Source organism: Xiphophorus couchianus, chromosome 5 (assembly GCF_001444195.1).
Source record: "Xiphophorus couchianus chromosome 5, X_couchianus-1.0, whole genome shotgun sequence".
NCBI classification, from domain to species: Eukaryota; Metazoa; Chordata; class Actinopteri; order Cyprinodontiformes; family Poeciliidae; genus Xiphophorus; species Xiphophorus couchianus.
The window spans coordinates 24,433,168-24,456,514 of record NC_040232.1 but is presented as its reverse complement, the minus strand read 5'-3'; the positions used below and the strand labels follow the sequence as shown (position 1 = coordinate 24,456,514).

Sequence of the window (23,347 nt, the reverse complement as noted above, 5' to 3'; positions counted from 1 at the left end):
AAGACGACTGTTAGTCACGCTCTCCACAAATTCAGCCTTCATGGAAGAGTGCCAGGATGAAGGCTTGCGTAAAGTTAAGACAAAAAGGAATTCACACCTCAAAGTAAGATTTTTTCATTTTTTTTGGTAATATCCCTTTCATGCATGAATTATGATCCTTTGTGTCAGAATTTCTTTTCCATTTTTAAATTTTTTTTTCTTAAGGCATAAAAAAAGGTAGGAACATTTTTTTGTAAAAATAAATGTTTTTTTATTTTTTATTTTTATGTGATCAATTGTAATTTTGTCCAAATACAAAGTTGTTATTTGAAAAATACATCAGTAGTATTGTTCCTTAGGGGTTATCTGATGTCACAATATTTTTTTTACTTGCAAGAGTCGTCTACAGTAGAAGGAGGGACCGGGTCGGTTCTCATGCTTTTTTGTCTGTCGGCCATATTGTATTTGACAAAAATAATTTCTTGCATTTGCAGCTGATGGCCAGTAGTTGATGGTATATTTTATGATGCATTAGTGTCCACTTCAGTGGTCTGTGTGCATTTATAACATAAAAATCCACAGGAAGCACAAGAAAATGGCTTTTAGATAGCTGTCCACTGTAGTGACCACTATGCATGAAGGGATATAGTTTGAAAACTATATATTATTTTCATTTGGTTATATAGTATTGTGACACACTATGAAAATGTTCAAGACATATAATGAAAATCAAAATGTATCTATGTATGAAATGAAAAAGAAGGAAGGAAGAAAAATCAAGTACTAAACAGAAAAATTTCAGCCAATAGGCAAAGACAAACAACAAAGAACAGCTGAAGAATTTCAGAAAAATTCTTCATTCAAAATATAAAAATTAGAACAATTTTAGACTTCCTGCCAGGTTCTGTGGACTTGTCATTAGCTAAATTCCAATGCTGCAAGTAATGCTTTCATTACTAACACTGACTAACAAACTGAATCAAGTGTTATGTAGAGATCATGTTGTCCAGACGACAAGATTTATGCCATTTTCCAATGTTGACTTCGGTGCGTGCAGGAAACTTGCTTAATGAAGAAGGTGGCATCAAATAATGTCAGATTAAATAAACATAATGGTATGCCAAGGACTTATTGATGTTTTTGCTTTTTTCAATCCGTCTTTTCAAGCTTTCAAACAGAAATTAAACAGAATCCTTTGCTTTGGAGGATCATAAGCCAATCTCATTTTGAAACATCTGTATGACAATGCAAGGTAGATATTATATCATCCTATAGTGGCTGAAAACTTGGAGACCATAATTTATTACTTTCATTTAATATGCCAGGGCTTTAGAATTTGAAGCAAGCAAACTAGTTGTTACTATGACATACCCATTGCTCCAAGTTTGTGCAACCTCATGAAAAAGTGTCTACTTAAACAGTCAGTGTGACAAAATGCTGTCAGTGAATATGTTTTAAAACTGACTTGTTGTTCTTTGTCGTCTTTATTTTTTATTCATCTTCATTACAGCTTTTGTGGGTTTGATAGCATGGTATATGATGAGTTGGTGTTTAATGCATGTATTTTTAATGACAAATGTAATAAATTCCTAATTATTTAGAAAGTTCCTTGATAATTCTCACAGTTAAGTCCAATTTTATTCAATTCATTTTGGATATAAGCAACAATACACGCTTTACATTGTGGCACCTTTGGCACTCCATACAACACACACACACACGCACAGCTGTTTCTCTTCTTACTCCGCTTGCAGAGCGGTTTGGAGACTACAGCGCCTCCTGGCGTCGACGCTATTCGATGGGAGCACCGGACGAAAACAGAGACGGAGGAAATAGGTCCTCACATTCCTTTAAAAAAAAAACCTCTCCTTAGTGTTTCCATGTGAACTGCTGCTACAAAAACACGTTGACTGTAGGGGGTAAGTCATTTTAATCCGTGTCTTTTGGTTTTCCAGCTTGTGTTATTGTTCCCAATTTTCCACCGAAGTTTCCCCGGAGCCTGCTGTCCCACGACGGCAGCGACCGAGGCAGGGATCTCGGCTGAACTTTCTTCGCACACTCGGTGTCTGTTTTCGTGGCTTAAAAGTCGATTCTGCTTCCAGAATGTTGTCAAAGTTAAACAATTCTAAAGCAACTATTACATAGTTACAATGTTTCTTATTCGCCAATTGGTGGGTACGTGTCAGTGTTACCTCGCTAGCTCTTAATGTAAAAGTTTAATAAGCCTACTTATGTCAATGGGTAATATTAGTAAGTGTTCACACTAGTACAGGTCGGTAGTGAGCTTTCAGGTTAGTCTGAAGGTTTGTTAGGAAACACATCAAATCTGTAAACTAGTAATTATCCCAAGTTGTATTGTCTGTAAAGAAAAATATGATAAATCATCTTAAACAACTCCTTGGCATAACCTAAAACATGTGCATAGTGTCTTCAAATGTTTCTAATTCCACATGGGCCCCATATGAAATGACCACGTTCATAGTGAAGCTTTTACCTTGTGAGAAACAGGATATCAATGGGAAAGCATTTCAGTCGGCTTCACATTCATAACTCTAAGCTCCTAATATGCAATTGCGTATTTGGAGTTCTGACGTTTTAATGTGAAGTTTTAATGGGCTCCAACAAGCCGAGACTGATTCTTCTGAATCACCTATGATCCTGCTGCATCCCCCCCACCCCCCAGCCTGTGCAGATGCATGTGCACAAAGTTTGTGCAGGGATTGACTGGTTTATGGCTCCCAAAATCCGCCTGAGTTATGTTTCTTAGGAGAGTTTCTCAAGCTGTGTCTTATAAGCACCTCAAGGGACATGAGGGAATTCACTGAACCAGGGACTGTAATACATTTCTCTTTGCTGTACACAGGTAAAGAGACACACACACAAAAAAAAGTAAATAAATGCCAGAGTAGGGCTCCTAAAAGTGACAAATTTCATGTTAATCACAATTTATTTACAGGGATGTGGGACCTGCTGCTCAGGCCTCTGAAATGTCTCCAGGAAAAGTGATCTGTGGATGATGCTGTGAGTCAGAAGGAAAAAGAAAATCCATCAAATTCAGGCACATATATTCCAAAGAGCAACCTCTTCCAGTTGACATAGAAGCCAGACTTTCATTACCAAGTCAGCTGCTGCCATGTTGATGCCAGGGTCACTGTGGTTGTGGCTGTCGCTGGCGTGGGTTGGAAGCTGCGGCTCTCACAGCCTGTTCACCTGTGAGCCCATCAAAGTGCATCGGTGCCTCGGGATGCCCTACAACATGACTTTCTTTCCTAACATGATGGATCACTACGACCAGGAAATCGCAGCTAGCAAAATGGAGGTAAGCCTAAACGACGTAAGACCTAACGTTCCTCCTCTTTTGTACCCACCTCCATAGGAAAGTCCAGCTTCCTTTGAATTCTCTGCATCTTCTGAAACACATTACTATTTCTGAAAATAACCAACTTTCGTTCGTCAGCAGCTACTTCCACTCTGAAGAGTGTTGTTGTTACAACTATCTGGTTGTGCCTGTGTGTGGCGTGTTCACTGAGCTGGCAAAAACGTTTTTAAAAAATCAGAATTTTGAGTTTCCAGCCACCGGTCAGGTTCTGCTCAAGCTGCATCTCTTTCCATAACCTTTATCAAAACTCCGAAATATGGCATAAGTGTTTTAACAAATGTATGTGAATTAAGTTTTTTTTGCTATATAAAAACCATAGATGCACAATCAGGGTTGTCCATCTTTAAATGCAGCAAATTCAGTAATAACTAAAACATCCACCGCTGCAAAATCTATCAGCAGATTTTGCAAGGCAATAATGAAGTTTGTAGGGTAATTATTGATTGGTATATAAATCACGCTGCAGCTTCTGACATTTTTGATCAGTGAGTAATGAGTTTACCAGCCAATGTAATAATTAATGAAGCACAATTATGGTTGCACCGTTTGCAGTTTTCTGGACGATCAACGATCTTTAAAAAAAATCCTGTCCTACCGATTCCGATTTCAGCCCATATTGATTTTTTTCATCTAAAAGATCTGTAAATATAGCGACAAAATTATTACGTTGGCAACAGTGGGGTGACTATTGTTAGCATATCCGGATGTGACCTTGTGGGCGGGTCAGTCAGTTAGCCCTCGCTCACAACAGAGCTAAACGGGACAGCAGCTGCACTGCTAATAATTATTATAAACATTATTATGCAATTTGACGTTTCAAAAATAAATTCGCTTTATTTTGTAAACACAACAATTTCGAAGAAACTCATTTTTCGATAAAACGCTTTGGCCTTAGGATGAGGTGGGGTTCTTTTTTTTGTGGCCATATAAAAATTTGGCTTATTTCACAAAACATCGCACGAGTCACAAGACCAACAACCAGACGTTGCCACTGGCGCAAACCAAGAAGAAGAAGAAGACGACAGGAAGTAGCTGGTAGATCATGGTGTGGCATGTTTTTGAATGATTATCGTGTGAACAGACTTAGTCATGATGTCTGAAGGGCTCGGGAAACGTGTATGGTATAGAAAATATCTATGCTGATATTGGCCCAAATTTTCATATTGGTGCATCCCTAGTAACAATCAAGTAGTGACCCTCCCGCCCTACCTGATGGACACTAAACATGTGGTTCCAGATTGTAATGTGGTTGAAAATACTTGGAAACAGTGCAGGGCTGCAGGTGTTTGGAGCAGCCAGTCAGGACATGATGGAAATGTGAGCCAGAACCATAATTCTGACTTGTCAGTGGAAAGTGGTTTGCAGGTCAAAAGAGAAAGAGCAAAACTCTGAAGGATTTATCACGCACTTATTGGTAAACTCTTTAAAACAGTTGCACAATGCCACATTGCGTGTTGCTTCACACTCACTGTTCTGGATGTTTTTATGAGACGGCGGGTTAAAAAAAGAAATCTCAGCAATGATCTCTTTATGCAAAAATCTCCGAAAATGCAACTTTAATCAACTCTTGGTTCACTTTTTGCAGCGATCTGTAATATTATGCTCCTATAAACTAGTCCAGGTGTGTGTTCCTCTGCAGAAATCCCTGTTGTTTTTTTGTTTCGTTTTTCTTGGTAGAGCATCTTGTCTCCAGGCATTCCTTAGGACCCAGGGTTCTGGTTACTTTTACACTCAGTGTCAGACTTTGTGAATATGAGCAGTGATCTGTTGAAGGAGTCTTTTGTGCGGCATCTGGCAAAGGTGCAGGTGTTCGATTTCACAGCAACCTTGGCCACCGGCAACTCTATCGACTTTGTTGCGTGGAGCCTTTGATTTTAGGAGGAAGGGGAGGGACACGCCTGGTCCCACACAAAGCTGACTGCGCATACCACACCGAGTATCTTCTGTCTGTTAATGACTCACTCATTTACCCCCCCTACCTCCCACTGTATGCTTAGCTGTCTCCCATGTTACAGCCTAACACTCTGGCTTCAGCCCTGTCTGAAATGTGTAGCTGTTTATCACTAAGCCTTGGTGCTGGAATCCAACAGACTGCCTCACTCTCAGCCGAGGTCGGCTAATCGGTCCAGTACTCCAGAGGGAAGGCATTTGCTCCAAATTCCAGAAGATTCAAGAGCTCAGGTGTTTTAGGTGTTAGAATACCTAAAAAAAAAAAAAATAGAATACAAAATCCAAGCCCCGCCTTCGAGGACGAAGCTCCTCCTCAGAGCTGCAGCTTCTTAGCTTCCAAACTTCCGCTTCACAGAACTCCCTGCCCCACAACTCCCTCAATCAGCTCCTTCAGACTAGCTGTCAGCAATTAGCAAAATGCTAATTGGAACTCCGCATCTGCCGAACTCGTTGTGCAAGCTACTTGTCAGTGCAACGCTGGTAAAAATGTTGTTAAAAGGTTAATAGAGGAGCGATGTTATGTTATGACTTCCTGAAGGCAGAAGTTTCAGAAAGAGCGGGAGCTTTTAAAGAAACTGAGGCCGAATTTCAAGATGTTAAATTACAAAGTCAAATTTGTCACTTCTAACAATAACTACACCACTTTTGGCATCTTAGAAACTTTACTGCTATATTTAGTCACTTTTCAGACAAAAAAAAAACCGGTATCGACCAAAATCAGAATCAACAGGTCAGGCTTTTTAAAGGTCGTCAGGGTTTGCCCCAGAAAACTCGGTAAGCCTGGTGGTTGGGGCGCCGAGGCAGTCCACCGTGTTTTGGTATTGAAAGATGTTAAGTAGACAAGAAAAGTAAAAATATTACTGGGATTATATGTTACGGGAAGACATCGCCAGTGAAACGATATTTAAACCCACAACTAGTCTTAAAAACAACAAATGAAAAAAACACAATTAAAATGAATATTAGTTATTTGCACTTTTGTTTAATCCAAATTAAGTCAGCAACTCAATATGGCCCCCAGGGCTTTAGGGGCCCATAAATGCTAATATTTTAACACAAACCACAGATACATAAATGTAACATTTGTTTATTGAGATTATCAATGCTGCTAAATTTGATTTAATGGTTTCAGCGTACGTAAATTAAAAGATTTTAAATTGTTTAACATTTATATGTAAGATTTTAAGGAGCTGGCAAGTTTGCTTTGTAAAAGTTCAAAGAACAATATTCATGGTTAAATTGTTTTACCACCATAGCAACAATCTGATGCTGTGAGTTTCATATTTGAGTTTGAGCTCTGTTTGCACACAAATACAAATGAGTAAACTGTAATTATAACTTATTGCTTTTTAGATTGGCCAATTAAACTACTCCCCCTTCTCCTAGATTTCACTAAATCTAACACAGAAGCTGTTAGAGGTGCTGATGTTTTTAGCAACAAGAGGGGCCCCCAGGTCAAATTCTGCTCAAGGCCTCATACAGCCTTGGACCGGCCCTGCATGAGTTAAATCTTCTGTCAAACTGAAGATAATTCAAACATATTTGATATATACATAATTTTTATAACAACTGAAGGTAACGTAGTTACTTGATTGTGCTGCAAAATGGAACTATGTGCCGGAAAAATACATAACACTGCCCCTTTAAGGCAAAAAAGGTTTGACCTTATCACACTGACGCACGTTGACGGTTTGTGAAACGTGAGCAGTTTTTACTGTAAGCACTGCAAAGAAAATAAAGGTCAGATTGTTGAGCCCAGAAGGCGCTCCGAGTCAGGGACCTCCAAAGGAGAGAAACAAGGGTGCTTACTGTCAGAGAGAGAGAGGGGCGATCCTTGGCCTCACAGATATGGGACCTCTGCCAGAAAGGATTTAGGGAAAAGAAGCAAAACACTGAATAGTGGTCTGTGCTTTAGAGTATGCGCCATTTGTTTTTGAGGGCAAAAACACAAACTCCTTCGTGCGGCTTGACTACAGCTCCTAAAAATCTTAACATTACTCAGCAGACAAAGTGTCTCCAGTTAAAAGATGGCTTTAATGTCAAGTTGCTTGTTTCAGAAATGTATTTCCTTTCATTTCCTGCCAGCTATATTGCATTCCCCCCATAACCACCTGACTCCTGCCGCCGCTCCCTCGTGCGCCCCTCTCCAGGAAGTTCTTGACCAGCGTGTTGAAATAGAAGAGTATGCTTCCTTTCCAGCCGGTGAATGGGCAGCTTTGTGCGCCGCCGAAAAGAACGGTGCAGCTTATCACAACATAGTTCAGATGGAGATCAGCTCACGGTCTAATTTTATTACGCAAACATGACCCATGATCTCCCTGGATCTCTATGCCTTTGTTATTTTTAGATTATTGTTAATTCATGACCACCGATGATATCTTTGGAGGAGACGGGAAGAATCGGGTCCTTCTTATATTGATGATTCTCTGCTCGAAAAATAGTTTTAGGTTGTTATCTAATCGTCGATCTTTTTGTAACCTGCTTAATTCAGGATATTCCCTTCACATTTCCCCCCCCCCACCAATCGCTTAACATAAGCAAACTGTTGTGTTTTCCATAGACTTCATTTGAGAAAAATAGCCTCTGTAGCCAAAAGTCTAATTTTTTATTTATTTTAATTTTTTCCTCTCCCATTGCAGCCATTTATGCCCCTAGCAAGCCTACAGTGCTCACCGGACGTCCACCACTTCCTGTGCCAGGCCTTTATCCCAGCGTGCAGCGAGGAGAACAGGGTGATCCGCCCATGCAGGGAGAAGTGTGAGGCCGTCCTGTCCGACTGCGAGGAGAATATTCGCATTTTTGGCATCGCCTGGCCTCCTGAGCTACAGTGCAACAAGTAAGAGGACACCCACCAACAACAAACAGCAACTGTGCCACATTTAATCACATTACAACCACAGCCTTTGCTGTACTTTATAAAGATTTTGTGTAATAGACTGGATCTGCACATTATTACTAGGTTTGCTGTATTGCTCTTGAATATTGCAATAACCATGTCGGTCTTCACTACTGTCATTTACCAATTGCCAATTTATTAGCTGAGCGATTTATTGGCCGTCCAATTGATCAGTGATCCCCTATTTTTTACCAAGTATAGAGTTTTGAATGTAGACCAAAAAGTTCAGATGTGACCTCATCCAACCAGAGCATCTTCGTCCACATCGTTTGGTCTATAATGTTCTCTGAAAACTCCCAAAAGGCTTTCACAAAACGGCTGGATTTCAGATGAATTTGAATTACAGTAACTTATGAAGGAAAAAAGTTTTTTCCTGGATTTTATTTAGGAGCATCAGGGTAAAGCCCCAAATACAAATGAAGCAATTTTTTCCGTTTATTTATTTGTTTTTTCTGCGAAACATTTTGATGCATCTTTTTTCCTTCACGTCTCACTTGTGCTGTACTTTGCATTGTTATACCAACTATTACTAAAATAAAACACATTCAGGTTCACAGCTAGAGAATGAGAAAAAAAAGCGTAAAACGTTCAACAAGGTGTGAATACGACTGCGATTCCCCATCAGTCTCATCCTGTCACTGCTCCTGTCCTCTAGATTGAAACCTTGCGGGTCGGACGGTTCCGCCCTTCCCTCCACCACCCCGGTGACCTCCTCATCCCTGAAGAGAGACCTCGGCTTCTGGTGCCCGTTGCAGCTGAAGACCAAGCCGGGCCATGGCTCCTCGTTCCTCAGCGCCCAGGACTGCGCTCCGCCCTGCTCCAACATGTACTTCAGACCTCACGACATCGCGTTCGCCAAGAGCTTCATCGGCGTGTGCTCCATCATCTGCCTGGGCGCCACTCTCTTCACCTTCCTCACGTTCCTCATCGACGTCAAGCGCTTCCGATACCCAGAGCGTCCCATAATCTTCTACGCAGTCTGCTACAGCGTCGTCTCGCTCGTGTACTTCCTCGGCTTCCTGATCGGAAACGGCGCCGCCTGCACCAAAGCGGATCACCACGGAGCGGTGGAAACCGTGGTGCTGGGCTCGCACAGCAAAGGCTGCACTCTGCTTTTTATGCTGCTTTATTTCTTCACGATGGCGGGGATCGTCTGGTGGGTCATACTCACCATCACCTGGTTCCTGGCAGCTGGACCCAAATGGAGCTGCGAGGCTATCGAGAAGAAAGCGGTATGGTTCCAATTTGTAAACTCCCAAAAACTGCAGTAAGACACGTTGAAGTTTATAGTTTTCCAGACACGTTGCTGTTTACATCCGGACATTTGCCCGCATGCGCAACAACGCTGGAGGGCAAAAAAGGCGATTGTTTTACTTGCCACTCGCAGCCTCACTGCTGCGGTAAAACAATTGTGCTTACAAAATGAAACCTGGAGATGCAGGCGCTGTTAATGTAGTGCAGTGTGCTACGGCAAAGGGAAAAAATAACGCAGAAAAACCTTTGGACAGCAACTCAGAACCACTCGCATTCGCCTTTTTTTGTCGCTCCATATCAGCTGTTCTACACACAGACTTGTTGCCATAGCAACCGCCTGACAACAGCTCCACTGAAGCATCACAATTCAACACCAATAAACACACAAACATTTCCCACAGAATGTAACATTCAGCGTGTTACAGCGCCATGTTTTCAGGCTTCATGTTTATTTTGTGATTATTACTAAGCGATCATCTGAACGCGGTGGTTAAACACCTGCTCTCAAGATGGTCTGTCAGAGATTAGATGTGTGAGTCACGTTATTTTTTTTTAACTGAACCGAAACACATCTACATGTTAAGGTTGTCAAAGTCAAGCTAGCGCAACTGACCTACTTCCCTCTCCCTCACTACTCTTTGTTTTTTTTTGTACTCAAAACATTTCACTGACCTGTGAAATGAGAGCCTTGGACCTTCTTTTTTAGTTGTCGTATTCTTGACAATTGGTACCAAAGCACTGCGTTCCTTTTTCTATTGCATGTCATGTGTACATTTAAGATTTGGCGCGTTATGATGACAACTCAACAGATAAATCCAATGGTGGTCTTCGTCAGAGAGCAGTGCTCTGGCAGGATCTTGAGCACGTTACGTGACGTTGCAACGTGTCTATAGCGAAATGTGAGAAAGTTCTTACGGGTGATAATGTGGCACATCTAGAAAAATCTGGTAATTATCCTCTAAAGCAACAATTCTCTGTGTTCTGTGTTTCTAGGTGTGGTTCCACACCGCCGCCTGGGGAATCCCCGGCGCATTAACCGTCATGCTGCTGGCCCTGAACAAGGTCGAAGGAGATAACATCAGCGGCGTTTGCTTCGTGGGGCTTTACGACCTCGACGCGCTGCGGTACTTCGTGCTCGCCCCTCTGTGCGTGGGTGTCATAGTTGGCCTCTTCCTCATCCTGGCGGGCATCGTCTCTCTCAACCACGTCAGGCAGGTGATCCAGCACGACGAGCGCAACCAAGAGAAGCTCAAGAAGTTCATGATCCGGATTGGCGTGTTCAGCTGCCTCTACCTGGTTCCGCTGGTCACCCTGTTAGCCTGCTACACCTACGAGCAGAGTCACCGCGGCTCCTGGGAGAACACCTGGATCAATGACAGGTGTCAAGAGTACAGCATCCCCTGCTCCTACAAGGTATCTGTGGCTGCTTCCATCATTCACTCTCAAATAGGGGCCCTGGTCTTATCAACTCATTTTATCTACCTGTGTAAAGATTGGAAAATCAGCGAGTAGCTGTGTTTCCATTGTAAACGTCCACAAAACCTTTTCAATATTCAATTAATTTTGACAAAACACAATTTGAGAATTGTGGTGTTTCCACGAAATAAGAAGTGCAATTGAAATCACACATGAATAAGTCTGTACACACAATAAGTCATTAAAAATTTGAGATAATTTATGTATAAATACAGTGGGTTTTTTTGGAGAACTGGTCAGCTATTTTTTTTACAGAAGAACTGTGGATTCAACACTTGGGAACGGCAAACTCAACTTTTGATAAACTGTGTGATGACCTCTTGTTGAGCCAGCTGTGCATTGTCCAAGGAGGCCAGTTTCTACATATAAGTTTAAACTATTTGGTCTTCATACTGCAATTACATCATGATGGCTTAGTCGAATAAAAAAATTAAAAGAAAGGCACAACAGCACATAATGCCTTCTTTCCCCGCACCAGATTGTCAAAATCAACTTAGCCCCTTGACGAATGCCAGTTTTTGCTTCAAATTGGATTTCTTAATGAACACAATTTGCCTAGATCACAAGGATCTTGTTAGCATTCGTGTCTGTCTGTGTTTCAGGACTCGGAGCTCACCCGTCCCGACCTCTCTCTGTTTCTCGTGAAATACTTGATGACGCTGGTGGTCGGGATATCTGCCGTGTTCTGGGTCAGCAGCAAAAAGACCTGTTCTGAGTGGGCGTACTTTTTCAAACGAAATCGCAAAAGAGAGTAAGGCTCTTGCATCTGTGACGTAGCGACAGTAACCAGAAGGAGCGCTGCCGTGTCGACGTGCTAACGGGTCTCATCTTTGGTCCGCAGCCCCATCAGCGAGAGCCGGCGGGTCCTCCAGGAGTCCTGCGAGTTCTTCCTGAAACACAACAGCCGCGTCCAGCACAAGAAGAAGCACTACAAACCCACCTCCCACAAGCTCAAAGTCATCTCCAAGTCTATGGGCACGAGCACCGCCGTCTCTCCCGCTAGCACCGCGCATCAAGGCTCCTCTGCGTTCGGCAACCACGAACTGCCCATGAGGAGCTCTCTGTCCGAGACCTCGGCCAGGGAGCACCTGGACCGCGGCGCCTCCGGCCGAAACTCCAGGAGGGAGCGAGAGATGGAGCGAGAGGGCGGGGAGAGGCGCAGCAAAGGTGGGAGCTCCAGTAAGGTCAGCAGCCGCTCAGAGAGCATGAACAGAGTAGCAGACGGCAGGTAAGAGGGGTTTTCTTTTCTTTCTTTTCTTTAAAACTAAACACTTTTTACAAACTGATAGTTTCTTGAGTTCTTTTTAATTTCGCCACAGTATTTGAATTTGAACCCTTTGACTAGTTATGTAGTGGTAAAGTGCAGACTCTTAGCTTTGTTCATAGGTTCTTCTGCACACAAATGTGACAAAAGTTCATTAAACGAGGGGGGGAATCGTCTTCTGAAACTCTTTGCTTTCCTACTGGTCCTTTTTAGGTGCATCATGTATCAACTAAATGATGGCATTTTCATATGAATTAAAATATACAATGAAAGTAAATTGTAAATTTTCTTGTTTAGAAAAAAAATGATTGAAACCTATATTGTTTTTTTTTTTCAGGTTTAGATCAAATATCTCTTCAATCTTAAGCTATGGGTGCACTGATAAATCATCACGATTTCCTTAGTTTTGAGGGACTAGTGATCGGTCGATACTACAAGCCGATTTTATCCACTGATCTTATCTACCTCGGCAAAGGCCTGACATCCAGACATGTGTGTTTAACAGAAGTTATCCCACTGTTCCTTGTTGTACTTAGTGACTTTTCAGACCCAAAGAAATATCAGTATGGGTGAAAATGAGAATTTGCAGGTCAGGCTTTTTAATAGATCAGAAAACTGCACTCGGTGCAGCCTTACCTAAAGCAGCAGTAGAACTTGCTTAAAAAATTGATTTGGCTCCTTAGTAAGCATTGCCTGAACCCTGGCCTGTGTTCAGTCCAGGTTGACGTGGGTTTGGATGTGAAATCCAGGTTGATAGATGGTGTGGTCGTCTCTGCTTCCATTGCGACCAAGGCCGCATCAGAACACAGGTGTTGTTTTGACATCCGAGTTGTAGGTTGTCACTGGGAAGCATTTGTGTTTCTCTGTAACAGACCTTCAACCTCTCCATGGTGGCCCAGCCTTATCTCCGATCTGCCATTGACCACCTGAAAAAACCTTAAATCAATTAAATACTTTTTTTTTTTCCTTTTCATTTTACCGTCATAATTTGGCCGTTTCTGAAGATCGTTTTCTCCTGCGCAATTTTTTGGACCGTCTCGCTTACAAAGGGGATCTCGTTTCCCAGCATGTCAAATTCAAATGCCGCACTCGGAATCAGCCTTCTGTCGGCCTAATTAACGGGGCGATGATGAAGGAATAGCTGCACCTTTTTATGAAACGGGTTTCATTAAAAAATTTTAATCCTTTTACTGCTGACGCTGATTTGTCCAATTACACCTCAGCCCTGAAATAAAAAGCTTTTGCAGAAAAAGTGTGTTTGAGCAGAGACTCTGTAAATTTGACCATGTTAAGCAACAAAAACAACATATAAGCAGCTATAATTTCTGCATCTAAAAAACATCATCAATCTGTATTGTGCCTTTGTGTTTAGAATGACTCCAAGAAGTGAGCTGTCAGACGCCAGACAAGCTACAAATGGACAACAGCAGCAGCAGCAGCAGCATCCGACTTTGAACCAATCGCACAGCAGCATTCTGGACTCCGCCCACCAGAAGGTGGACAAGGCGTCAGAGGAGAGTAAGGACCCAAAAGAAATCTAAGCTAAAAAATGTTTCCTGTTCAGTCTTCCAACTGATGGTGGCTTAAAGGTCTTTGAAGTTGTATCCAGCGAATGTTTAGAACCCTAAACATGCAGCAAACAACAGGTGGTTTGTTGGACCAGAATAGGTGGGATTTAGACTACAGCTGCTCAAGGTGGTGACTGCGTGTTCCAGCTTTACCGATGTTTTAGTCTGAATGTTGAAGAACACGGCTGGATCTCAACCAGGCTACTACCAATGGACGTTTAGGAACATCGCATACGTCACAAACACTTTTTAGAGGTTTCAGTTAAACGCCGTTCGAGTCCTTAAAAAAAAAACTGCATCATGACCTGTGTAAAATATTCTTTTTATTGTAGAATTCAAGCTTTTTTACTGTATTAGTCCACACACTGAATCTTCATGAGGTGGCTTATGATATCGCCAAACATTCAACCCATGAAAGTTGTGCTGTTTTTGGAAGTCTTATTGTTACTTTTGGATACATTGTTTGTTATAAGACCAAGTATGTACCACTCTTAAAAGATGCTCTTAAACTTGAAATAGTTGAATGTGCAAATTTATTTTTGAAAAGCTTTCCACTTTTTTTCTGTCCTGAACTTTTGTTTTTACATTTTTGTACACTGGTGTCTTTAAAGACATATCAACTGGACTGGGTTAAATCACTTTTGGGAAAAAATCCAAACATAATCAAGCAGGCCTTTTTGCACTGTATGGTATCAGAAGCACAAACCACAAATTACTGAATAATAAATAAATGCAAGCAGTGATTTATAGATGTAAGTGTGAGCAGGCCTGGCTTTTCTTCACAATATAACTCTGTTACTATAATCTTCAAATTGTGAAGGTTTTTCTTAATATCTATACACAACTGGTGCATTTGACCTGTCCTGTGTGAATTCAAGTTCTCTTGGGACCTCCAGGCCAGCAGGGGGCGATATGTCGCCTCAAATTCTGCTTAAACTTTGAACTGGCTCTAGTTGAGGAGTATTCATAACATTTAAGTCACAGAGAAATGATCTAAAGTTGTTTTTGCGCACCTTAAGTGACTCATATGACAATACATTGCGTCTTTAATGCTGCATGATTCTTTGAGTTGATTTTTTTTTTTTTTTAACTCTGGGAGATAAGACATTTCCAGAGTCACAAATTAAAAGGGAAACTGTGTCAATGAATGTTTTGTTTTGTATTTCTGTCACCTTATTGTAGGTGTAGTTAATGATGTGCCTTGTGTAGTCTGTCAAATATTCTTTTTTTTTTTCTGTTTCCTGGGTCAATTTTTGTACCTTTTGTAGTTTGCAAGCTCGGATTACTGTGATGTTTTGAATAAAAACACGTACAATTCTTTCCCACGTTGTGTGAGTCACTGTATTTTATTGAGACTTTTTTTTTTTTTCTTTTACGTCAGCGTACAATTGGCTAACGGAAGGAAAAGAATATCATAATTTGAAATGTGGTGTTCATCTGTTTTTACTCTGACACCCTTAAGTAAAAGCCTGTGCAAGCAATTTATCTTAGAAGTCACCTGATAATTTATTTAGTTATTGCAAAGAATAGAAAAACTTAAGATATGGAAAGCAGAATAAGAATCGAAAACCACATTTTGTTTTTTAAAATCTTTTTCGCTTACACTTTACTGTTATGCTGTAGTGAGGCACTCTTGATCTGAGCTCGGATTTTTTTTTTTTTTTTACACTGACTCAAGATCTTGACAGAGTGGCCTCACTCTGCCCCCCTCCACATCACCCAGGAATGTTTTCTTTAGCTCCGTCTCTGCGCGGTGACTGGCTCCTTCCCCTGTCGGCCTGCCCTCCTCCGGCCTCCTGCTTAGACGGACTGTCGCCTCGCATCGCTCCCTCACACGGCGGCTCACTGACTCGGCTGTCACCACCGGCAGGATGTCTCCTCTGGCGAGCCGCCTGCTCGTCCTCCTCTGCCTGGCGTTGCCTCTTTACGGCGTGGAAAAGGTGAAAAACAGAGGATACCGAAAGGAACCCGACGTTGACAAGGTAAGACCCTGTAAAAAAAAAAAAAAAAAAATCACCTTAAAGACTCAACTTTTCAAAGTAGATTCTCTTGATCAATCTCATTAAAACGGGATTGTCGCAGTCGGTGACCTTCGTGTCAGCGCCCCTTGTATTATTAATGCGTCTCATGTAACTTTCATTGATTTGTTTTTGCATATTCATTAGTCTCACTCTTGCCCTTTTTTTTTTATTGTGGTGCTGTTTAACGCTGTCTTACGTGTCTTTTTATATCGTGGAGTTGATTAACGCGGGAGAATTCATTATTTTTATTGGTTAATTCACTTGTTGGAGCGCGAGGCCCTTTAAAATGATCCTCCTCCATCTGCAGATCATTGCCGTTTGTGCGGTTCTATGGTCAGCTGGTTCTCTCCACGGTCGGCAGCCGTCCAACAGAACCGAGTCTTTTAAAAAAAGAAGAAGAGAAAACAGGAAGCTGGGGTCTGGCTCGTGCTGGCTGGCTTTGTTACTTGTGTTCCCATTTTTCCGGTTGAAAATAACTTTTTATAGGTGTGAGCTGTTTTTTTTTATTTGTTTTTTTCTTTCACGGTTGAAAAAAAAATGCATTGACGGTTTTCTCCAGATGATTAATTTTAATGATCGTCACCCCGAATCCAAAGGATATTTGTGTAGATTTACTGCCTATGGCAACGTTGACGCAGAAATGACACATTTATCCCTTGACTTTGGGGTTTCATAAATAAAACTTGTGTTTATTTTAGCTAGGTTTCCTAGAGCCAGTGCCCCCTCCCCTCCCCCGTCCCTCTGCTCCCAGAAGTGTTCATACTGAACCTTCAAGCAGTTACTGTAATTTATGCCTCCAACAAACTGTTAGAGACCTATATGCATATGTTTTTGATGGATAGATTTTCAGATTCGTTTTTCTTTTTTTTTTTTTTGTTCAGGGGCGGATCCAGAAATTCCTCTAGGGGCTTGTGAAAAGGGGGCCAGTAAAAAAGGCAAGAAAAAATGATGTTGTGGTGACCCCACCACAATGAAAAGACATAGCCAAATTTCAGATTTTTAACTAGGTATGTTCGCAAGTGAGCCGCTTGCTAATCCTAACAAATGTATGGAGCCTATTAGTTAAGACAAAGCTTGCTAGCAAAACACTTTCAATATGAAGTAGTTTGACCTGACCTTAGTTTTAGCATTAGCATTAGCGCTGTTGCTAAAAATTGAGTACAAACTCAAATTTTGACCCCTTCTCTTACGCCACTTCCTTATTTTAATAATTTCATATATTAATTCATAATCCAAACTCGTCAGTTCCACCGTTGTTTGTCGGACACCGCAGACGGTAAATTACCAATCGAAACATTTAGGTACCGAAATCAAAAAAATGTTACAGCTCAACCAATACCGAACATCACCTTTACAAATCAACATGCTCTATTCCGATGTTTAAGTTTCCTCGACTAATATTTACGATTCGCTCAAAAATTCTTTTGTCGTAGAGTGTAACAAAGTCCGTATTTTGTGACCGTCTGTATCCAGTGCACAGGAAACGATGCAGACAAACCCAACTGCACTAGACACTCCTCGGACGAGGGAAGACCTCCTTGTCGGAGCAGCATGGTAATCTCTAAATCCAGCTTTTTACGCCCGAGACCCGTTGAATCGGAAATCTCTCAAACCAAACTCTGCATGTTCCTGGAAAGCTTTTGCCTGTGCTTTGGTGTGGACTAATGCATGAAATGCAGCCAGTACTTCTACGGTTTCCGAACTAATGCACATGCCATGCACCCAGGTACTGGAACAGAGTCTGTCTTATGTGCAATATGGCCATAGTGTAACTAGGCAGGCGAGCTGCCACTGTAGGAGCATACAGGCAGCTAATATAAAAGTCAGCTGTACTGCAGGGCGGACAGAGTTTCCATTCATTTGTCTGCCTTTGAAAGCCGTCCAGAAATGCAACCTCTAATAAACTCCGCAGACATTTCCACCCTGTGAATACGCCGATTTTCTTGAATCACTCCCAGACGCCGTCACCAATAACCCCCGAGATGTCTGGAAGTATCTCGTCCCATTTTTTTTTCCTTGAAAGGACTCCAGTGTTATTTCGGCACACGCGGTGCCAAACGAGAACCTTCTAATTTCATCGCTTCACCCAGCCTTTCCCCTGGAGATGACGTAAAGTCTCGTATCTCTTGGGAGCTAAACCCTTTCGCAGCTTAATGGCAGGAACAGCCTTATAGGGATTCTGCATTTCGTCCCATTTTTAGTTTGTTTGGTTTTTTTTAGATTAGGAAATTTGAAACATTGTTTTTTTTTTCCTTTTTTGGTTGAGAATTTTACCTCTGGGACCCAAGTCAGGACAAGATGTTGAAACCGAAGTAAAAACTCTTTGTTCTCCACCCCTACTTTTTTGATTTACCCCTCCCCCCAAACTTAATGTCTGTTGGCTCCATTGCTGTTCCACAGCTGCATGCTGAGTAAAAAAGGGCAGCAAACCCAGCTGCTCCAGTCAACTATGATTGCCTAAGGTCAAGGATGCACTTCCTACGTGTCAGTTTATCCTGCCTGAGAGAGAGCACCTACAAATAACCTAAATTAAAACCCATCTGCTGCCTTCCCCATCACCTCACCCCCTCCCCAAACAAAAAAAACACCAATTTTCCAAACCTTTGCGCTGCAATCACTCGGTGTTTCTATTCGAGGAACGTGTCCCGTCTCGCTCGTTTGGCTCCTTCCATTGTGTCGGCGTTTGTGTGCGGTGGCTTTTTTTTTTTTGGCAAGCTCTCTGCTGACTTTTGAGTGAGTCTGAGTCAGCTTGAGTGTGTTGCAGCATCTGCCCAAAGATGGCAGACAACAACCGAGCAGGACAATGAGTCGCACACCTACTAATTTAGACGAACCTCCGAGCCCGCAGTTCCTCATTTACGCACAATATATCACTCATTAGCTTGGTGGCTTGATGTCCGTCGGTTCTCGAACCTTCTCCTTGGTTTGGGAACACATCTGTTTGTTTGGGTTTTTTCCCCACCGCACCCCGACTGGCATCGGATTTTGTTTACGTGACTTGTAAAATGAAATATAATCTTGCCTCATTTTACGTGCATGTTTCCTAAACATGGATTTAACTCGCGCGAGGCAGCAGCAGTAGTAAACGGAAGACCGAATCAGGAACTTCACTTACCCGAGATTCGGCTGCCCTTCTTGGCATTCATGGGCTACTCTCTCCCTTCCTGTTTTTTTAAATTATTATTATTATTTTTTTAATCTCCAGTATGGCAGCTGCATGCAAGGCCCAGCAGGAACCCCTGGAAGAGACGGCAACCCCGGAGCCAACGGCATTCCAGGCACGCCGGGCATCCCGGGCCGTGACGGGCTCAAAGGTGAAAAAGGGGAATGCGTGAGCGAGATCTTTGAGGAACCCTGGAGGCCCAACTACAAGCAGTGCGCCTGGAACGCACTGAATTATGGGATCGACCTGGGTAAAGTGGCGGTGAGTATCACCGCCTGCGCAGTGTCTTGTGTTATGAATTCGCACGGCGCTTCCGGAGAGGGCTCACAATTTCACCTCAAGTAGCCGCGAGCTTTATAATGTAGTTTACTGGTGTTTTGTGAGACACATAAACTGCAGCTCCAGGCTTTTTTATTTTGTGTGTGTGTGTGTGTGTGTCTTCACCGGCTTCAAGCTGGAAACTCCCATTCTTTCTCGTAAAAAAAAAAAAAAAAAAAAAATCTAACTCAAGTTCCGTCAGGTTGGATTGAGATCGTGTGTCGATGTCATTTTCCGAATGTGTGCGCAGAAAATTATGCGTGGACTTCGGGAAATCCCAGCGCGCTGATGCGCTGGGATCCGAATCCTCCCGCTGCCTGTTGAGGTCAGTTGTTCTGTTGGACGTTGACCTCTCCGCTGCCGTCTCCAAGTCGAATGCAGTCGGGTTTTCCTCACAGGATCGTCCTGTTATTTATCTCCGTCCGTCTTCCCATCAACTCTAACCAGCTTCTCTGTCCCCGTTGAAGAAAAGCGTATTTCTGCCGCCACCAAATTTCATGAGCATCTGGAAATTGAATGTTGAATTTTTTTTTTTTTGTTTCATCTGAAACAGTGGGGCTGCGACTACTGATTATTTCAGGAGCAGTTATTGCATCAATTAATCGTATAAAACATTTTGCACATTCTGAATAATTCTCAAATATCTTTTTTATATTAAATGCAAAATGTCAATATTTTGTTGTACAGTTTCAGCTCAGTATCGTCTCTGAGTGCAAATGGCCTGTTTTTGAGTCTGTGCAGTCCAGTTAACGATTAATCAACTACTAAATTAGTTGAAGGTTATTTCCAAAATCGATTAATCTGACTAATCCTTTCCGCCCCAGGTTAGAGTACATTCTCCCACATATTTTTGCTAAACCCCATACATGACTTGTGGCACACGTTAAAAAGATCTACTTATGTCTTCTTTCAAAAAAACCAGCCGTCTTCTTGTAAAGTGTTGAGATAAGTCGTATTTCTCAGGGTCACCCTGGACACCGTGTTGCAATGGACTGAGTACAAACGTACACCAAACTTTTTATGTCTTTATTTGCTAAACAAAACAAATTATAATACAATTCTGAAAATCATTTTTTCTTTCCCATTACTTTCACTTTTACACAATTTTGCTCCACCTTCTGTTGGTCCATCACATAATGTCCCAGTACAGCACATTAACGTTTGCGGATGGTTGGAGTGAGAAAACATGGTATAATTTATATATAATTTATATATAAATATATACACCCCTTAAATTCTTTATACACATATATATATATTGCATATATATACAATTATATATTTTTTTTTATGTAGAAACATCTGCATAATTTCTACATAGGCTCTGTAAAACATCACAAATTCACTCAGAATCTTGTTTGTTGCCGTGTCTAAGGACTGCACGTTCACCAAGCTGCGCTCGGACAGCGCTCTCAGAGTCCTCTTCAGCGGTTCCCTGCGACTCAAGTGCAAGAACGCCTGCTGCCAGCGGTGGTACTTCACCTTCAACGGGGCCGAGTGCACGGGACCCCTGCCGGTGGAGTCAATCATCTACTTGGACCAGGGGAGTCCGGAGCTCAACTCCACTATCAACATCCACAGAACATCCTCAGGTAAGGGAGTACCTGTAGTGGAAAAAAAAAGGGAAAAAAAAAAAAGGACTAAAATATTGAATAGTGGCCGGTGCCTCACTGGTAACACTTCATTTGAGGGGGTGTGCATAAGACTGACATGACACTGTCGCAAACATGATAAAACGCCTGCAGCATGAGTCTTCACGAATGTCTTCATGAAGTGTCTTTGGGTAAATAATTCCACTTTTAATGCAAAGTTGCACTAAATGTTGCATTAAAAGTCCACTAAATGTGTCAATTTTGCATCATGTGGCAAATAAATACACTTTTAATGCAAAAGTCTATTAAAACTTGCATTAAAAGTGTATTTATTTACTGAGTGACACTTCATGACAACAGGATTCATGAAGGCTCCTTCATGCTTATGGCGTTGCCATGTCAGTATTATGCACACCCACTTCAAATAAAGTGTTACCACCTCATTTTGTACTTGAGTAGCTTTGCCTAATTAAAAAAAAAAAAAAGTTGTTTTATTTAATCGTTATTTTGCTCTCACAGTTAAAACCGTGGTATTGAAAGGTGACTTGCGGTCTTCTCAAGAGGAAACTAACTGAGGTTTGGTTTCGTGTTTAATCCGGACAATTTGAGCGAGAGCAACGCAAAACGTTTCTGAAACAAATCCGGCGGATCACACCGGCACGCCGCAGAGCGTATCCGGGAGCCTCAACGTGCCAGGATTGTCTTTTACCTGTTGTTCAGACAGAGGCTACACATTATATCAACCGTGACAATTCCTCTTCCCGTTTTTTTTTTTTTTTTGCAAACAGACATCTTTGTGTCAGTGTTTTTGCTCGGCCCGAACCAACAGAAAATAACAGAGGCGGTCGTTTTTAGCGTTTGATCTGGCTGGAGCTCGCCAAGAAGCACGCCCCAGGTAATCCTCCGTGTGCTCAGCTGCTGCCGAGCAGGCGTCTTCTCGACTTCACAAGGGCCGCCGCTTGTCAGTAAACAACTTCAGGGTTTAAGACGTGAAACGATTGAAGTTGTGTGATTTTGCTAAAAAAAAAGAAGAAAAACACATCCTTGCCTCTGACCTCTGCTCTTGTTTTCCTTTTGCAGTTGAGGGGCTGTGCGAGGGCGTCAAGGCAGGGTTGGTGGACGTGGCGGTGTGGGTGGGGACCTGCGCCGATTATCCCCGGGGAGACGCTTCCACGGGGTGGAATTCTGTGTCCAGGATCATCATAGAGGAACTGCCTAAATGAGAAGACAGAGTGATGTGAAAGGGAGGACCCTGTCTTTGTTGTGTAGGAGCAAGTCGCCTGACATGCCAGAAATAATCAGGTACGGCCGGTTGAGGCGTGACAGAGCCACTGATGGTACCTTGAATGTTTTTTTTTGTTGTTGTTCTGTTTAATTACACGTACAGAAAATTCTGTTGCTCCGCTTCCTAGAAGTAAATTCTGTACTGTCTTTTTTTTTTTTGTTTTTTTGTTGTTGGTCTGCTGGTGGCCTAGTAATTGATTACAGTAACCATTCAAATGTACTGTATGACGTTTGTGTGTGTGTGTGTGTGTGTGTGTGTGTGTGTGTGTGTGTGTGTGTCATTTCTGTCAATAAAATCACCTTTTTCTAAAGACTCGACTTTATCACTTGTAGGAAGTGGAAGACGTGGGATTTCCAGGTTTTGAGAAATGTGGACAAGAAAACTGAGCTTAGGAACATATTTATATTTTACAGAAAATGTCCCGTTGTCTGACTTGTGTCCATTCGTCAGTTCATCCTTCCATTTTTTCCATTTCTTCATCCAACGTCGCGTCTTTTGATTCATGCATTTAATCAACATCATTCATCTGTCAGTTCATCTATTATTAACCCACCCATCTGTTTGTCCATTGTTTTTTTTAGCATCCTTTTTTTTTTTTTATGACATGGGCCAAAACTTTCCAGCTGACAACCGAGGGTCGACAAAACGTAGATTTATTCTTGAATGTTACAATTTCGCTAAACGTTTTCTTTTCACCTACAGACGCTTAAGCAAAAAATATTTTATTCAAATAAAGAAGTGGAGTTTCTGTAGGGGGAGGACGCCCGTAAGTCATCGTAGATCTGAGACATAAACATAGAAATAATGTCCTAAATGTTGATTGTTTTCTATTACTGTTGGACTTTATTGTGTGTATTCTCGGCGAAAAGAACAGGATACGGGTCACTCATTTAAAACTTTACCAAATCGGCGTCACAATCTCGGGTTGTTTGAGTCATTTTTGGGTTTGTTTGTTATTTCAGTGTTCCTTAGTTTCTAGTCGTTAGATCAACCATGTTTCTGCTTTTCTTTGCTTCAGTCCTTTCTTAGTTATTTTAGTTTAATTATGTTCCTTATGTCTAGTTATTTGCTAGTGTTAGATTCATTTTTTCTTACCAGTTTGTGTATCCCGTGCCATTTTCTCTCTCTTCCCTCACGCCTGCAACCCATTTCTAATCAGCCATCTGTTCCTTGTTCAATAATCAACCTCCTGTAAATATACA

General features: G+C 41.9%; 2 protein-coding genes across 6 annotated transcripts; both read left to right on the top strand.

Moving 5' to 3' along the window:
* Window positions 1–1,744: 1,744 nt before the first annotated feature.
* On the top strand, window positions 1,745–15,086 carry fzd6 (frizzled class receptor 6). 4 transcript variants are annotated; one of them, XM_028017543.1, is made up of 9 exons: window positions 1,757–1,898; window positions 2,747–2,842; window positions 2,936–3,298; window positions 7,948–8,144; window positions 8,860–9,436; window positions 10,452–10,871; window positions 11,537–11,685; window positions 11,776–12,162; window positions 13,571–13,739. In XM_028017543.1, the coding sequence occupies exons 3-9, from the start codon at window positions 3,113–3,115 to the stop codon at window positions 13,737–13,739; spliced, it is 2,085 nt and encodes a 694-aa protein (XP_027873344.1). In that variant the 5' UTR covers window positions 1,757–1,898; window positions 2,747–2,842; window positions 2,936–3,112. The 4 variants fall into 4 exon arrangements, with proteins under 4 accessions (XP_027873342.1, XP_027873344.1, XP_027873343.1 ...); XM_028017542.1 differs by having other exon boundaries at window positions 2,663–2,842; XM_028017541.1 differs by lacking the exon at window positions 2,747–2,842 and having other exon boundaries at window positions 1,745–1,898.
* A 113-nt stretch (window positions 15,087–15,199) lies between these two features.
* On the top strand, window positions 15,200–22,731 carry cthrc1b (collagen triple helix repeat containing 1b). 2 transcript variants are annotated; one of them, XM_028017550.1, is made up of 5 exons: window positions 15,200–15,748; window positions 17,261–17,341; window positions 18,993–19,211; window positions 20,644–20,860; window positions 21,941–22,731. In XM_028017550.1, the coding sequence occupies exons 1-5, from the start codon at window positions 15,638–15,640 to the stop codon at window positions 22,081–22,083; spliced, it is 771 nt and encodes a 256-aa protein (XP_027873351.1). In that variant the 5' UTR covers window positions 15,200–15,637; the 3' UTR covers window positions 22,084–22,731. The 2 variants fall into 2 exon arrangements, with proteins under 2 accessions (XP_027873351.1, XP_027873352.1); XM_028017551.1 differs by lacking the exon at window positions 17,261–17,341.
* The last annotated feature ends 616 nt before the right edge of the window (window positions 22,732–23,347 follow it).

Excerpts from the sequence above, each read along its gene's own strand:
- cthrc1b (XM_028017550.1), top strand. The coding sequence starts at position 15,638 with ATGTCTCCTCTGGCGAGCCGCCTGCTCGTCCTCCTCTGCCTGGCGTTG. Across the intron at positions 15,749-17,260 it reads AGGAACCCGACGTTGACAAG|TGCACAGGAAACGATGCAGA; the intron begins GTAAGACCCTGT and ends GTCTGTATCCAG. Across the intron at positions 20,861-21,940 it reads CATCCACAGAACATCCTCAG|TTGAGGGGCTGTGCGAGGGC; the intron begins GTAAGGGAGTAC and ends TTCCTTTTGCAG.
- fzd6 (XM_028017544.1), top strand. The coding sequence starts at position 3,113 with ATGTTGATGCCAGGGTCACTGTGGTTGTGGCTGTCGCTGGCGTGGGTT. Across the intron at positions 8,145-8,859 it reads CCTGAGCTACAGTGCAACAA|ATTGAAACCTTGCGGGTCGG; the intron begins GTAAGAGGACAC and ends CCTGTCCTCTAG. Across the intron at positions 10,872-11,536 it reads GCATCCCCTGCTCCTACAAG|GACTCGGAGCTCACCCGTCC; the intron begins GTATCTGTGGCT and ends TCTGTGTTTCAG.